The sequence below is a fragment of the Oncorhynchus clarkii genome, chromosome 12 (assembly GCF_045791955.1).
Source record: "Oncorhynchus clarkii lewisi isolate Uvic-CL-2024 chromosome 12, UVic_Ocla_1.0, whole genome shotgun sequence".
NCBI classification, from domain to species: Eukaryota; Metazoa; Chordata; class Actinopteri; order Salmoniformes; family Salmonidae; genus Oncorhynchus; species Oncorhynchus clarkii.
In genome coordinates, this window is record NC_092158.1 from 63098412 (window position 1) to 63113620 (window position 15209).

The 15209-nt window shown below is 45.2% G+C and overlaps 1 protein-coding gene across 2 annotated transcripts in view; it reads left to right on the forward strand.

Annotated features, from left to right (window-relative positions):
- The window catches only part of LOC139420929 (potassium voltage-gated channel, Shaw-related subfamily, member 3a), a 101927-nt gene that overhangs the window by 36680 nt on the left and 50038 nt on the right, over positions 1-15209 (forward strand). For both annotated transcript variants that reach the window (XM_071171352.1, XM_071171351.1), the window contains exon 2: positions 5870-6830. In XM_071171352.1, coding sequence (XP_071027453.1) covers positions 5870-6830 — 961 coding nt within the window. The remainder of the gene's footprint in view (positions 1-5869; positions 6831-15209) is intronic.

Below are 15209 nucleotides of genomic sequence, written 5' to 3' on the forward strand. Positions count from 1 at the left end.
TGACCCGACTGCTGCTTTTTGAGACACATCCTCAAAGACATCTATAATATAATGTACTGCATTAAGGGTAGATATACACTGGAGCCACTTGTCATTTTGGCCTGAGTTGGTTTGATATTCATAATGTCGGTTGAGCGTGTGTAGGCTCTTGTATTTTTGGAAATTAGAGTGATTTTGGTGTGTGTGTGTGTGTGTGTGTGTGTGTGTGTGTGTGTGTACCTGCGTGCCTGTATGTTTCAAGTTTGTGTTGTATGAAATGCAAGCTCCCTATCCAGATGTACATGTTTTTCTCTATACTGAGATCTGAGCAGGCATTTTGCAAGACGACTGTACTCTGCAGCCAGGGCTCTGGAAGGACCCCGATACGTTCAGGCTTACTGCATAGACCAGAGAGAGAGGGAAGGAGAGAGAGAGAGAGAGAGACAGAGGAGGAGTGTGAAGGTATGGGAGAGCTAAAGATCTAGAAGTAGAGAGCGAGAGAGAGAGAGGGATTTTTGTGAGAAAGAAAGGGGAGGAGGAAGAGGATAGCGAGGGAACAGAGAGGGGAGGGCAACACTGCAGAGGGGGAAACAGCAGCAGCACCACACACACACACACACACACACACACGTATATAAGTGACTGTAATGACGTGTTACATAAAGGGAATTCATTGGGTGGCAGAGAGAGGGTGGCAGAGAGAGGGCGGCAGAGAGAGGGCGGCAGAGAGAGGAAGGCAGAGAGAGGGAGGCAGAGAGAGGGAGGCAGAGAGAGGGAGGCAGAGAGAGGGAGGCAGAGAGAGGGAGGCAGAGAGAGGGAGAGGCAGAGAGAGAGAGAGGCAGAGAGAGAGAGGCAGAGAGAGGGAGGCAGAGAGAGACAGGCAGAGAGAGACAGAGGCAGAGAGAGACAGAGGCAGAGAGAGACAGAGGCAGAGAGAGACAGAGGCAGAGAGAGACAGAGGCAGAGAGAGACAGAGGCAGAGAGAGACAGAGGCAGAGAGAGACAGAGGCAGAGAGAGAAGCATATAGAGACAGAGGCTGGGCGAAATGGCCTAAAATCAAAATCAAACTTATGGGCGATTCACAATATCATATATATCTTGATTTTTAAAACTGTTTTCTCTAAATAAGCTTTGTTGTACTATTAAAGGTAAAATACGCTGCATTTGAAACAGTGAGCAATACTTTAATGAATTCAGGGCTTGTGAACGTCTACATTGGCTACCTAGGCCTTCCACAATAATAAGACCCACTAATAATGTCATTATTTTATCAAAATAGTTTAACTGTCTATGAAAATTCCCTTTTTATTGACACATTTTTACCAGAACCATGCACAATGCACATTCACTAATAATGATAAACCTGTTGTTGCAGGCACTATAGAGAATGAACACAGGTCTCATAAACAATCTCTGAAGCACAAGCCCACGTGCTAGTGAGTAGCCAGCTCATCTTTATATTTAACGTCTGGCCAACTTGGATCTATTTGCTAACAAACAAGGTAGAAGAGTTGAGTTGTTATGAACACACCCTTCTGTCTGTCTCCCCACGGTTTGAACAGCAGGCCAGCCTGTCCACTTTGTTCTGACGTTTTTGCTTTTGCGTCATTTACTTTTGGTTTTGTACACCAGCTTCAAACAGCTTAATATGCTATATTTTTTTTGTTCATCGAAAAATACATTTGCACAGCTGTTTAGATGGTACAATGATTATCTACACTACACTTGCTTGTTTTGTCACATGAACTGAAATTAAGGCAAACTATTTGAATTTTAACAACCAGGAAATGGAGGAGCGATTTCTGCATAATGCACCTTTTGAAGTTTTCCTCTATTATCGGAAAAGAACGTGTCAATGTGTTTTGCTGTCCATACGAGCGATTCTGTTGGACCAAACCGCAAATGCAAATGGCGAGTAGAAACCGCATGTTGTCAGAGAGGAAGAAGTACATTTTCCTATTTGTTGTTCTCAGTGGCAGGGGGAGGAGTTTGGCGTTTGTGTGTAAATTGGAAGGTGCACAGTCACAGCAGAAGGAGAGAGACCAAAAAGACAACACGAGAACTAATGGACATAAACCCCCATAAAGAAATACAGGTATTTAGAATATCGTGCTAAAACATACATTTGAATGATTCAAATTAATTCAATATATCGCTGAGCCATAGTTGAGGCTGGGTTGTGGATTGGTTAGGTTGAGGCTTGGTTGAGTTAATTTGGGTTGAGGTTGTGTTAGGTTTGGTTGAGGCTGGGCAGAAGTTGGGTGAGGTTATGTTGAGTTGAAGCTGGGTTGAGGTTGAAGCTGAATGGGTTTAGGTCGGTTTTGTGAGAGCGTGAGGTTCCGTGTGCCTGAGATGAACAGATACTGTTGGGCTCCCGAGTGGTGCAGCGGTCTAAGGCATCGCAGTGCAAGAGGTGTCACTGCGGTTCCTGGTTCGAATCCAGGCTGCATCACATAGGGCGGCGCGCAATTGGACAGGGTTTGGCTGTCATTGTAAATAAGAATTTGTTCTTAACTGATTTGACAAGTTAAATAAAGGTTCAATTAAAAATACTATTGATCCAGAGGGGCTGATAGGAGAAAAGGCCCGGTGCTTTAAACAGGCACGCCAGCTCAATCAATAGACATTTATCTATGTGAGAGCGAACATGACATATCTGTTTTCTTAAGGGTGGCCGTCCATTGCCCACAGCGTCGTAACTCACGAACCCCCATCTCTCTCTTTCTCTCCCTCGCTCTCTTCGTCTCCCTCTTCCTCTTTCCACCACTCTGTCTCTACTGTACAGTCGCACTCCATCTTGAACCCCCGTCTCCCACCGTTTTCTGCCTCCGCCTCTCTTTTCCCCTAGCTCTCTCCCTCCCTCTCTCCCTCTTTCTGTCTCAGTGCTGCTTCAATGAGATTGCAGCAGAATGCCCATACTGTATTAGCTGCATCTCTCTCTCTCTCTCACACTTATGGTCTGTTGTTCATGGTGTCTGGCGCCACCTGTCTTCCGTCTCTTATCAGAAGCACAGTACCACTGCAATGACCCAAAACGCAGCACAGCCACCCTGTTTATTTACATTCACTGTCAGCTGATAGGCCAAATCTATGGGTCTATTCTCATTGACGAGAATTAAGGAGAATTTCGAGAGATTCTAGGAGGTATCTATTCTCGAGAGACATTACTGTAATATTGCGTATTTCTCACGTCTGGAATGCAACCTCAGCACGACACTCGTTCTACATTTGCCCCCCTCTAAGCAGGGGAGTGTAAACAGAATTACCCTTGAACCCAACATGCACATAGTAAAAATACTAATAGCAGAGCAATGTTTCTGAAACAGCTGAAATGTACAGACATTTTCATTATATTTTAAAAACTCGTTTTATTGAGTGTACACCTGATATTGCATTAACCTGTTATATTCTAAAATTGCCGCCGTAGCATTTACAAAGGGAAGCTCAACGGTGTTGACTTACATGATATAAAGAAAAAATCACTTTTATTTTCGTATGAGGAGAGGTGAACGTTCATGTTTGATATGCTAACATTACTAAGGAGCCAAGGACCTTACATGTTCTGTTTAAAGGTGAATCAGCACTGGAAGCCAAAACAGGCTCAAACTCCATCTCAATTGCGGTACGGTTCTAGAAACATAAATCTCTCTACGTTCACATCAAAAATAATTTCACAAATGTCAAATACACACTGGTTTTAACAGTTGCAGCAGACAGTATTTTTTCAGTGACAACACGTTTGTGGCGTCCATCTTCCGTTTGCACAGGGTATTCGGAGACGCATATAAATAATTGGCACAGGTAGTCTCTCGTAAACATGCGCTGTAACATGGACATATGGCTGTGTGTGAACCTTAACCCTTTTAAAGGTGTCTAGTAACTGAACTTATTTTGTTATTTGTATTATTTCTCGCTGATATGAAGTATACGTTACTTATGTTTCCAAAACCGTACTACAAGCGATGCATGTTCATTTTTTAGAGGAAGCGCCGGACCTCTTAATACCAAAACTCCCCTGGTCAGAATATAACGTTACTATCGTCAGAAGGTGATAAGAGCAGTTACCGTCTATGAATGGGGTATTAGCCAACTAGCTGTGTTATTGCCATGCAAACGACATTTTAATGTGTGTACGCACGAGAAAATAAACCCTTTAATTGTCTGCACATGCTTGTGAATATGTTTTACGTTTTAGACACAAAGTCATAACATCGGAATTTAAACCTAACCCACACTGCTAACCCTAATGCCGAAACACAAACCTTAAATGAAGACCAAAAAGCACATTTTTGTTTTCATAAATGTTTACAATATAGCAGCTCAGTTAAAACAATTTGGCTAATCTATATATCCATAGCTAGGCCAATTTCCTTTTTTTTTTTTTAAGATCAAAGGGTATTCAATTAATTGGAGTGACAGAATATCTGACAAGACTGTTGTTTTTTTTTATGTAAAGATATAGCCTAATTGTATTATTGTCTGTAGTAGAAGCCTACATCCATATATGGCCAGTTATGTAAACTCTAGCATTGATTTATGCTGCAATAGATGTTCAATTGGTAATATAAATGTTTGTCTTCTTCTAATGCCTCTTAAGCAGGTGTACATTTATGAGTCTTGTCCTTGAGGCAGAACTGAGTGATTTCTGCTAATTTGCTGTGTCATCATATTGGTCTCTGCCTTGTGGTCAGACTCGCTCAGGCGGAAACAAACTGAAATTTGCTGTGTCATCATATTGGTTTCTGCCTTGTGGTCAGACTCGCTCAGGCGGAAACAAACTGAAATTTGCTGTGTCATCATATTGGTCTCTGCCTTGTGGTCAGACTCGCTCAGGCGGAAACAAACTGAAATTTGCTGTGTCATCATATTGGTCTCTGCCTTGTGGTCAGACTCGCTCAGGCGGAAACAAACTGAAATTTGCTGTGTCATCATATTGGTCTCTGCCTTGTGGTCAGACTCGCTCAGGCGGAAACAAACTGAAATTTGCTGTGTCATCATATTGGTCTCTGCCTTGTGGTCAGACTCGCTCAGACGGAAACAAACTGAAATTTGCTGTGTCATCATATTGGTCTCTGCCTTGTGGTCAGACTCGCTCAGACGGAAACAAACTGAAATTTGCTGTGTCATCATATTGGTCTCTGCCTTGTGGTCAGACTCGCTCAGGCGGAAACAAACTGAAATTTGCTGTGTCATCATATTGGTCTCTTACTTGTGGTCAGACTCGCTCAGGCGGAAACAAACTGAAATTTGCTGTGTCATCATATTGGTCTCTGACTTGTGGTCAGACTCGCTCAGACGGAAACAAACTGAAATTTGCACCCATGCTGATTTGAATGTCATTGAAAGAACAGAAAGGTGTCAAATACATTTTGCGCAAACGTATTTTCTGAATGTAAAAGTAATCCTAGAAGTAACCATCTAGTTTTTCAAAAGTATCTGTAATCGGATGACAATATTTTTGCTGGTAAAGTAACGAATTGCGGTCAGAATTTTTATTTTTTTTAGTAATCCATGTAATCCGTTATTCCCCAATCCTAACTGCATGGTTGCTATGTGGTTTGTTCAGTTGACCTGCTGAGTTCATCAGAGTTTCTGTGTAATCGTTGGCGTTAGACCTAAAACTGTGTCAAACAGATCTATTTGTGCGTCTGGGAACATTGGTGATTTAATGTTTTTTTTTATCAGTTTAGGTTAACCTCAGTTGCTGCATGTTTTCAGTGATACCAGTATGTGAATGACATTCATCTGTAAATCCATGTGATCCTTTGGGTTAGGCTTCGGTGAGAATTCAATGAGCCCAAGAAACATAATCCTGTAACTGGCAACTAAGTTAAAAGAAAAACTTGAACCTAACCATCTCTCTCTCTCTCCCTCTCTTCTCTCCTACAGTACTGTGCGTTCCTCTCCCTTCTGTTCATCCTCATCTCCATCACCACCTTCTGCCTGGAGACGCACGAGGCCTTCAACACCATCTACAACAAAACGGAGAACGTGACGGTGGGCAATGTGACGCGCCAGGAGATCGTCTACGAGGTGGTGACCGACGGCTGGCTCACCTATGTGGAGGGAACGTGCGTCATCTGGTTCACCATCGAGGTCATGATGCGCGTGATCTTCTGCCCCTGCAAGAAGGAGTTCTTCAGTAGCACCCTCAATATCATTGACTTTATTGCCATCATGCCCTTCTACCTGGAGGTGGCGCTGAGCGGCCTGGATTCCAAAGCCGCCAAAGACGTGTTGGGCTTCCTGCGAGTGGTGCGCTTCGTCAGGATCCTGCGTATCTTCAAGTTGACTCGTCACTTCGTGGGCCTGCGGGTGCTGGGCCACACGCTCCGCGCCAGTACCAACGAGTTCCTCCTCCTCATCATCTTCCTCGCCCTCGGAGTGCTCATCTTCGCCACCATGATCTACTACGCCGAGCGCATCGGCGCCGACCCTGACGACCCTACGGCCGCCAAACACACAAACTTCAAGAACATCCCCATTGGCTTCTGGTGGGCCGTGGTCACCATGACCACTCTGGGCTACGGGGACATGTACCCCGAGACGTGGTCGGGGATGCTGGTGGGCGCGCTGTGCGCCCTGGCGGGGGTGCTGACCATCGCCATGCCTGTGCCCGTCATCGTCAACAACTTTGGCATGTACTACTCACTGGCCATGGCCAAGCAGAAGCTGCCCAAGAGGAAGGGCAAGCACATCCCTCGGCCCACCATGCCGGGCTCGCCCAACTACTGCAAGCCAGACGCCCTGGCCATGGCCACCGCCGGGCCGGGTATGGTGAGCTCAGGCAGCCTGGGGGGAGGGGACTGCCCTCTGGCCCAGGAGGAGATCATCGAGATCAACAGGACAGGTGGGTAGATCAGAGGAGGGAGGAGAGGGATGGAGGGAGGGAAGGGGAGGAGAGGCGTGTGTGTGTGTGTGTGTGTGTGTGTGTGTGTGTGTGTGTGTGTGGTGTGTTTGTGTGTGAGGATGCAGTATATTTGGAATCTATCTAGAGTGACTGACTGCTGGTGACCTGCAGCATCCCTCACACTAATATGACAATATTATGATCAAATTACACCGATCACTCTCTCTACATGATGTGGTGTCTCGGCTTGCCTCTGAGTCACATGTAACTAACCCAATGTACCACAACATATACCCCATGTCTGAATCACTGTACTGTAGTTAAGATACTGGAACAGTCTTAAATAGCACTCTGTCAGATTATGGTTCCCAACCATCCCAATCCTCCCTTTCTACCATGACCGCATGTGTGGGTATGTGGTGTGTGTGTGTTTCCATCCCTCTCCAGTATGTAGAGTTAACCCGATTAGAGAGTGTGGGGAGAAATGAAGTGGATCTGTAACCATGTTAAATAGGGAAGCTGAGGCCGCGCACACACACACACACACACGCGCACACGCACACACACACACACACACACACACACACACACACACACACACACACACACACACATGCTGATGAAGTCAGATAGACACCATAACTCTGTATAGAGCAGGGTGATCCCATAATCTAACCCCCCCCAGCCACCCCTCCACCCTCATCCTTCTCTCTCTGCTGGGGAGCTCTCAACACGCCGGCTTTAACGTTTATAAATATTTGGTTGGGAAGATTGGCCTGTCAAAACGCTGTTTGACAGTGGACAGAAAAGCAATTAAACTTGAAGAGTAGAGCGGGTGATGGGTGGAGGGTTGGGGGGGGGGGGGGGGGGGTGGATTGAGAGAAGGAATAGTTATGACAAGAGAGAAGTTGAGAAGCATGTAAAATGGCATTAGAGAGGGCCCCTCAATGTACACATGTAGGCTACTCAGAGCGAGACACACACACGCATGTACACACACACACAAGTACTGGAATCGGTGTTTGGCCTCCATTTAAATATTGAGTACTCAAAATGTTCAAATGCAACTATTTAGCAGGTTACATTTAAAAGCGCTGACAACATGTCTGTCAGATGTGAGTATGTCAAGGGCAGTGAATGTTAAAGTTGTGTATCAGAACAAGCAGTATTTGGAACAACCGATGGCATACCACAAGCTTTTTTCGCCTTCAGCCATGTTTAACGCAAACATGCCAGTACTGTACATTTGTTTTCACGAGAGTACTCGAACACAGACATTACCTTCAAATACCTATCCCAAAAACACGCTCTGGCACACACACACACACACACACACACACACACACACACACACACACTGTTCCCATAGACTTCCAATCATTGAGCCAATGACTATACATTTAAAAGCGCATCTTGGCAGAAATATATATAAAATATTACATCATATTTTTTGTAGTGGTGGCAAAACTGTGGCAGTGGTGGGCCACTGCTGCGAAATGAATATGGGGAAACACTGCACTCACACACACTTACATACATTTGTACATCATATAGGCCTATTTCCCTCTTGCACTAGCCATCCACCCACACTAGTAATAAATAGGTGTGTGTGTGTGTGTGTGTGTGTGTAGACATGCCAGTCCCGATCAGCTGGTGTGTTCACACAGCCGAAAGAGCTCCTTCTGTCAGCACAGCTTTACAGCCCAGGAGAGGAGACAAGTGTAGCGCAGTTGTTAGTCCTGTGTAGCGCAGTTGGTAGCACATGGCTACTTGCAGCGCTAGGATTGTGGGTTCAATTCCCACGAGGGACCAGTATCAAAAAAGTATGAAAATACTCACTACTGTAAGTCGCTCTGGTTAAGAATTTCTGCTAAATGACTAAAATGTAAATAAGAAGAGACAGGAGAGAGGATTGGTGAGGAGAAGAGGTTGCTACAAAATGTAACAAATACAATAAGAGCAGAGAGGTTTTGAACCTGATCTCTTTCCTGTTACCTTGATCTACATTTCAATCGCAGTTTTTCTGTTTTGCTTTCTTTTACTCCATCTAGGCTCAGTCTGTTTGAAAGTTGTAGGGTCAGTTTCCGCCTAGTCCTAGACTAAAAAAAAACAGATTTAAATGAAGGATTTCCATTGAACATGCGGTTTAGTCCTGGGATCTTTTATTTCAGCTCGTAAGGCATGGTACTGACACTTTTCATTTGTACGGTCAAGATGGCGGCAGGGCAGTGTCGCTAAGCATGTTGTGTCACACTTTGTTTGTGTCAAGTGTTACAAGTTTTTTATTACTTAGAGAGTTGTCATCAAACAAGTGGCAAAATCTAAAATCCTACAGGATCAAAGCAACCAATGTGTTAAAATCGCTAGTTAACCAAGCAGTGACATCTGCCGGTTTCCACATGAAAGCCGAGAGAGGATGCATCTGTGCTGTGACTGACTTTCTAGACACGCTTGGGCCGACTAGCCTTGGATACTCCTCCACGGTCAGGTTTTCCATCTGTGTTCCGGCAATCTACCGGAGTCTTCTGACTCCTTTCCTGCCTTGCTGTGCTGTGTGGTGGAAGCCAGAGGTCGGTATCTGCGCTGTGACATAACGTCTAGATGCGCTGGGCTTCCTAGCTCAGGATATCCCTGCTGGGTGGACTCGCCACCGGTGATTGGCCCGTCTACTGGGCCCACTGCTGCCTCACTGTGCGGTAGCATACTGCAAGGCGACTGGGCGCATTTACCATATCCACACACTGGGTGAAATCCCTGTCAGCACATTCCTGCAGCAGCTGTTGAACGTGCTAGCATTCTAAAATGCTGACCAGACCGCTCACGTGCGCCATCGTGCGCATGTTGATTTTGTCCACCCACCAGATGCGATGAGGACACGCAGGTTGAAATATCAAAACGAACTCTGATCCAACTATATTAATTTGGGGACAGGTCGAAAAGCATTAAGCTTGTTGTTGCTAGCTAATTTGACCTGGGATAAACATTGGGTTGTTATTTTACCTGAAATGCACAAGGTCCTCTACTCCAACAATTAATCCAAAGATAAAAGGGTAAACCGAGTTAGTTTATAGTAATCTCTCCTCCTTCAGGCGTCTTGTTTTTTGGACTTTATATGGTGGTTGGTAACCAACTTTAGCCCGTAACAAAAAGGGATACACTGTGGAGATAAGGAATAACAAAAATATATTTATTAACTGAGGTAACCTAGAGTTGAAGTCGGAAGTTTACATACACCTTAGCCAAATACATTTATAAATACATCTGTTTTTCACAATTCCTGACATTTAATCCTAGTAAAAATTCCCTGTTTTAGGTCAGTTATGATCACCACTTTATTTTAAGAATGTGAAATGTCAGAATAATAGTTTAGTGATTTATTTCAGCTTTTATTTCTTTCATCACATTCCCAGTGGGTCAGAAGTTTACGTACACTCAATTCGTGTTTGGTAGCATTGCCTCTAAATTGTTTAACTTGGCTCAAACGTTTTGGGTAGCCTTCCACAAGCTTCCCATAATAAGTTGGGCAAATTTTGGCCCGTTCCTCCTGACAGAGCTGTTGTAACTGAGTCAGGTTTGTAGGCCTCCTTGCTCGCACACGCTTTTTCAGTTCTGCCCACAAATGTTCTATAGGATTGAGGTCAGAGCTTTGTGATGGACACTACAATATCCTGACTTTGTTGTCCTTAAGCCATTTTGCCACAACTTTGGAAGTATGCTTGGGGTCATTGTCCATTTGGAAGACGCAAGCTTTAACTTGCTGACTGATGTCTTGAGATGGTGCTTCAATATATCCACATAATTTTCATTCGTCATGATGCCATCTATTTTCTGAAGTGCACCAGTCCCTCATGCAGCAAAGCATCCCCACAACATGATGCTGCCACCAATGTGTTTCACGGTTGGGAAGGTGTTCTTCGGCTTGCAAGCCTCCCCCTTTTCCCTCCAAACATAACGATGGTCATTATGGCCAAACAGTTTTATTTTTGTTTCATCAGACCAGAGGACATTTCTCCAAAAAGTACAATCTTTGTCCTCATGTGCAGTTGCAAACCGTAGTCTGGCTTTTTATGGAGATTTTTGAGCAGTGGCTTCTTCCTTGCTGAGCGGCCTTTCAGGTTATGTCAATATAGTACTCATTTTACTGTGGATATAGGTGCTTTTGTACCTGTTTCCTCCAGCTTCTTCACAAGGTCCTTTGCTGTTGTTCTGGGATTGATTTGCACTTTTTGCACCAAAGTACATTCATCTCTAGGAGGCAGAACGGGTCTCCTCCCTGAGCGGTATGACGGCTGCGTGGGCCCATGGTATAAATTCTTGCGACTATTGTTTGTACAGATGAACGTGGTACCTGCAGGCGTTTGGAAATTGCTCCCAAGGATGAACCAGACTTGTTGAGGTTTACAATTTTTAACTGAGGTCTTCAAATCAAATAAAAGTTTATTTGTCACGTGCACCGAATACAACAGGTGTAAACCTTACAGTGAAATGCTTACTTACAGGCTCTAACCAATGGTTTGTGTGTGTGTGTGTGTGTGTGTGTAGGTAAGTAAAGAAATAAAACAACAGTAGAAAGACATTTGAAAAAAGAGTGGCAAGGCTATATACAGACACCTGTTAGTCAGGCTTATAGAGGTAGTATGTACATGTAGGTATCGTTAAAGTGACTGTGCATATATGATAAACAGAGAGTAGCAGAAGCGCAAAAAGAGGGTTTGGCAGGTGGTGGGACACAATGCAGATAGCCCAGTTAGCCAATGTGCGGGAGCACTGGTTGGTCTGGCCAATTTAGGAAGTATGTACATGAATGTATAGTTAGTGACTATGCATATAAAATAAGCAGAGAGTAGCAGCAGCGTAAAAGAGGGGTTTGGGTGGGGGGCACACAATGCAAATAGTCCGGGTAACCATTGGTTGCATGTTCAGGAGTCTTATGGCTTGGGGGTAAAAACTGTTGAGAAGCCTTTTTGTCCTAGACTTGGCACTCTGGTACCGCTTGCAATGCGGTAGTAGAGAGAACAGTCTATGACTGGGGTGGCTGGGGTCTTTGACAATTTTTAGGGCCTTCCTCTGACACCACCTGGTGTAGAGGTCCTGGATGGCAGGCAGCTTTGCCCCAGTGATGTACTGGGCCGTACGCACTACCCTCTGAATCAAATCAAATCACATTTATTTGTCACATACACATGGTTAGCAGATGTTAATGCGAGTGTAGCGAAATGCTTGTGCTTCTAGTTCCGACAATGCAGTAATAACCAACGAGTAATCTAACTAACAATTCCAAAACTACTACCTTATACACACAAGTGTAAAGGGATAAAGAATATGTACATAAATATATATGAATGAGTGATGGTACAGAGCAGCATAGGCAAGATGCAGTAGATGGTATCGAGTACAGTATATACATATGATATGAGTATTGTAAGGTATGTAAACAAAGTGGCATAGTTTAAAGTGGCTAGTGATACATTTATTACATAAAGATGCAGTAGATGATATAGAGTACAGTATATACGTATACATATGAGATGAATAATGTAGGGTATGTAAACATTATATTAAGTAGCATTGTTTAAAGTGGCTAGTGATATATTTTACATCAATTCCCATCAATTCCCATTATTAAAGTGGCTGGAGTTGAGTCAGTGTGTTGGCAGCAGCCACTCAATGTTAGTGGTGGCTGTTTAACAGTCTGATGGCCTTGAGATAGAAGCTGTTTTTCAGTCTCTCGGTCCCAGCTTTGATGCACCTGTACTGACCTCGCCTTCTGGATGATAGCGGGGTGAACAGGCAGTGGCTCGTGGTTGTTGTCCTTGATGATCTTTATGGCCTTCCTGTGACATCGGGTGGTGTAGGTGTCCTGGAGGGCAGGTAGTTTGCCCCCGGTGATGCGTTGTGCAGACCTCACTACCCTCTGGAGAGCCCTACGGTGATACAGCCTGAAGTGCCTTGCGGTCAGAGGCCGAGCAATTGCCGTACCAGGCAGTGATGCAGCCAGTCAGGATGCTATTGATGTTGCAGCTGTAGAACCTTTTGAGCATCTCAGGACCCATGCCAAATCTTTTTAGTTTCCTGAGGGGGAATAGGCTTTGTCGTGCCCTCTTCATGACTGTCTTGGTGTGTTTGGACCAATCTAGTTTGTTGTTGATGTGGACACCAAGGAATTTGAAGCTCTCAACCTGCTCCACTACAGCCCCATTGACAAGAATGGGGACTTGCTCGGTGCTCGTTTTCCTGTAGTCCACAATCATCTCCTTAGTCTTGGTTACATTGAGGGATAGGTTGTTATTCTGGCACCACCCGGCCAGGTCTCTGACCTCCTCCCTATAGGCTGTCTCGTCGTTGTCGGTGATCAGGCCTACCACTGTTGTGTCGTCAGCAAACTTAATGATGGTGTTGGAGTCATGCCTGGCCATGCAGTCGTGGTTGAACAGATAGTACAGGAGTGGACTGAGCACGCACCCCTGGGGAACTCCAGTGTTGAGGATCAGCGTGGCAGATGTGTTGCTACCAACCCTCACCACCTGGGGGCGGCCTGTCAGGAAGTCCAGGATCCAATTGCAGAGGGAGGTGTTTAGTCCCAGGATCCTTAGCTTAGTGATGAGCTTTGAGGGCACTACGCTGAGCTGTAGTCAATGAACAGCATTCTCACATAGGTGTTCCTTTTGTCCAGGTGGGAAAGGGCAGTGTGGAGTACAATAGAGATTGCGTCATCTGTGGATCTATTTGGGCGGTATGCAAATTGGAGTGGGTCTAGGGTTTCTGGGATAATGGTGTTGATGTGAGCCATTACCAGCCTTTTCAAAGCACTTCAAGGCTACGGACGTGAGTGCTACGGGTCTGTAGTCATTTAGGCAGGTTGCCTTTGTGTTCTTGGGCACAGGGACTATGGTGGTCTGCTTGAAGCATGTTGGTATTACAGACTCAATCAGGGACATGTTGAAAATGTCAGTGAAGACACCTGCCAGTTGGTCAGCACATGCCCGGACCACACGCCCTGGTAATCCATCTGGCCCCGCAGTCTTGTGTATGTTGACCTGTTTAAAGGTCTTACTCACGTCGAATACGGAGAGCGTGATCACACAGTCGTCCGGAACAGCTGATGCTCTCATGCATGCCTCAGTGTTGCTTGTCTCGAAGCGAGCATAGAAGTGATTTAGCTCATCTGGTAGGCTCGTGTCACTATGGGCAGCTCGCGGCTGTGCTTCCCTTTGTAGTCTGTAATAGTTTGCAAGCCCTGCCACATCTGACGAGCGTCGGAGCCGGTGTAGTATGATTCAATCTTAGCCCTGTATTGACGCTTTGCCTGTTTGAAGGTTCGTCGCAGGGCATAGCGGGATTTCTTGTAAGCTTCCGGGTTAGAGACCTTGAAAGCGGCAGCTCTACCCTTTAGCTCAGTGCGAATGTTGCCTGTAATCCATGGCTTCTGGTTGGGGTATGTACGTACAGTCACTGTGGGGACGGCGTCCTCTCTGCACCTATTGATAAAGCCAGTGACTGATGTGGTGTATTCCTCAATGTCATCGGAAGAATCCCGGAACATGTTCCAGTCTGTGATAGCAAAGCAGTCCTGTAGTTTAGCATCTGCTTAATCTGACTATTTTTTTATAGACCGAGTCACTGGTGCTTCCTGCTTTAATTTTTGCTTGTAAGCAGGAATCAGGAGGATAGAGTTGTGGTCGGATTTACCAAATGGAGGGCGAGCTCTGTACGCATCTCTGTGTGTGGAGTACAGGTGATCTAGAATTGTTTTCCCTCTGGTTGAACATTTAACATGTTGATAGAGATTTGGTAGAACTGATTTAAGTTTCCCTGCATTAAAGTCTCCGGCCACTAAGAGCGCCGCCTCTGGGTGAGTGGTTTCCTGTTTGCTTATTTCCTTATATAGCTGGCTGAGTGCGGTCTTAGTGCTGGCATCTGTCTGTGGTGGTAAATAAACAGCCCCGAAAAGTATAGCTGAGAACTCTCTAGGCAAGTAGTGTGGCCTGCAGTTTATCACAATATACTCAACTTCAGGCGAGCAAAATCTAGAGACTTAGATTTCGTGCCACAGCTGTTGTTTACAAATATGCACAGACCGCCCCCCCCTCGTCTTACCTGTTCTATCCTGCCGGTGCAGAGTGTATCCTTCTAGCTGAATATCCATGTCGTCATTCAGCCACGATTCCGTGAAACATAGGATATTACAGTTTTTGATGTCCCGTTGGTAGGATATTCGTGATCTCGTCTAGTTTATTGTCCAATGATTGCACGTTGGCGAGTAATATTGACGGTAACGGCAGCTTTCCTAGTTGTCTTCTGCGGGTTCGGACGAGGCATCCGGCTCTTCTTCCTCTCCGTCGCTTCCTTTTGTGAATGATTGGTATGTCTGCCCTGTGG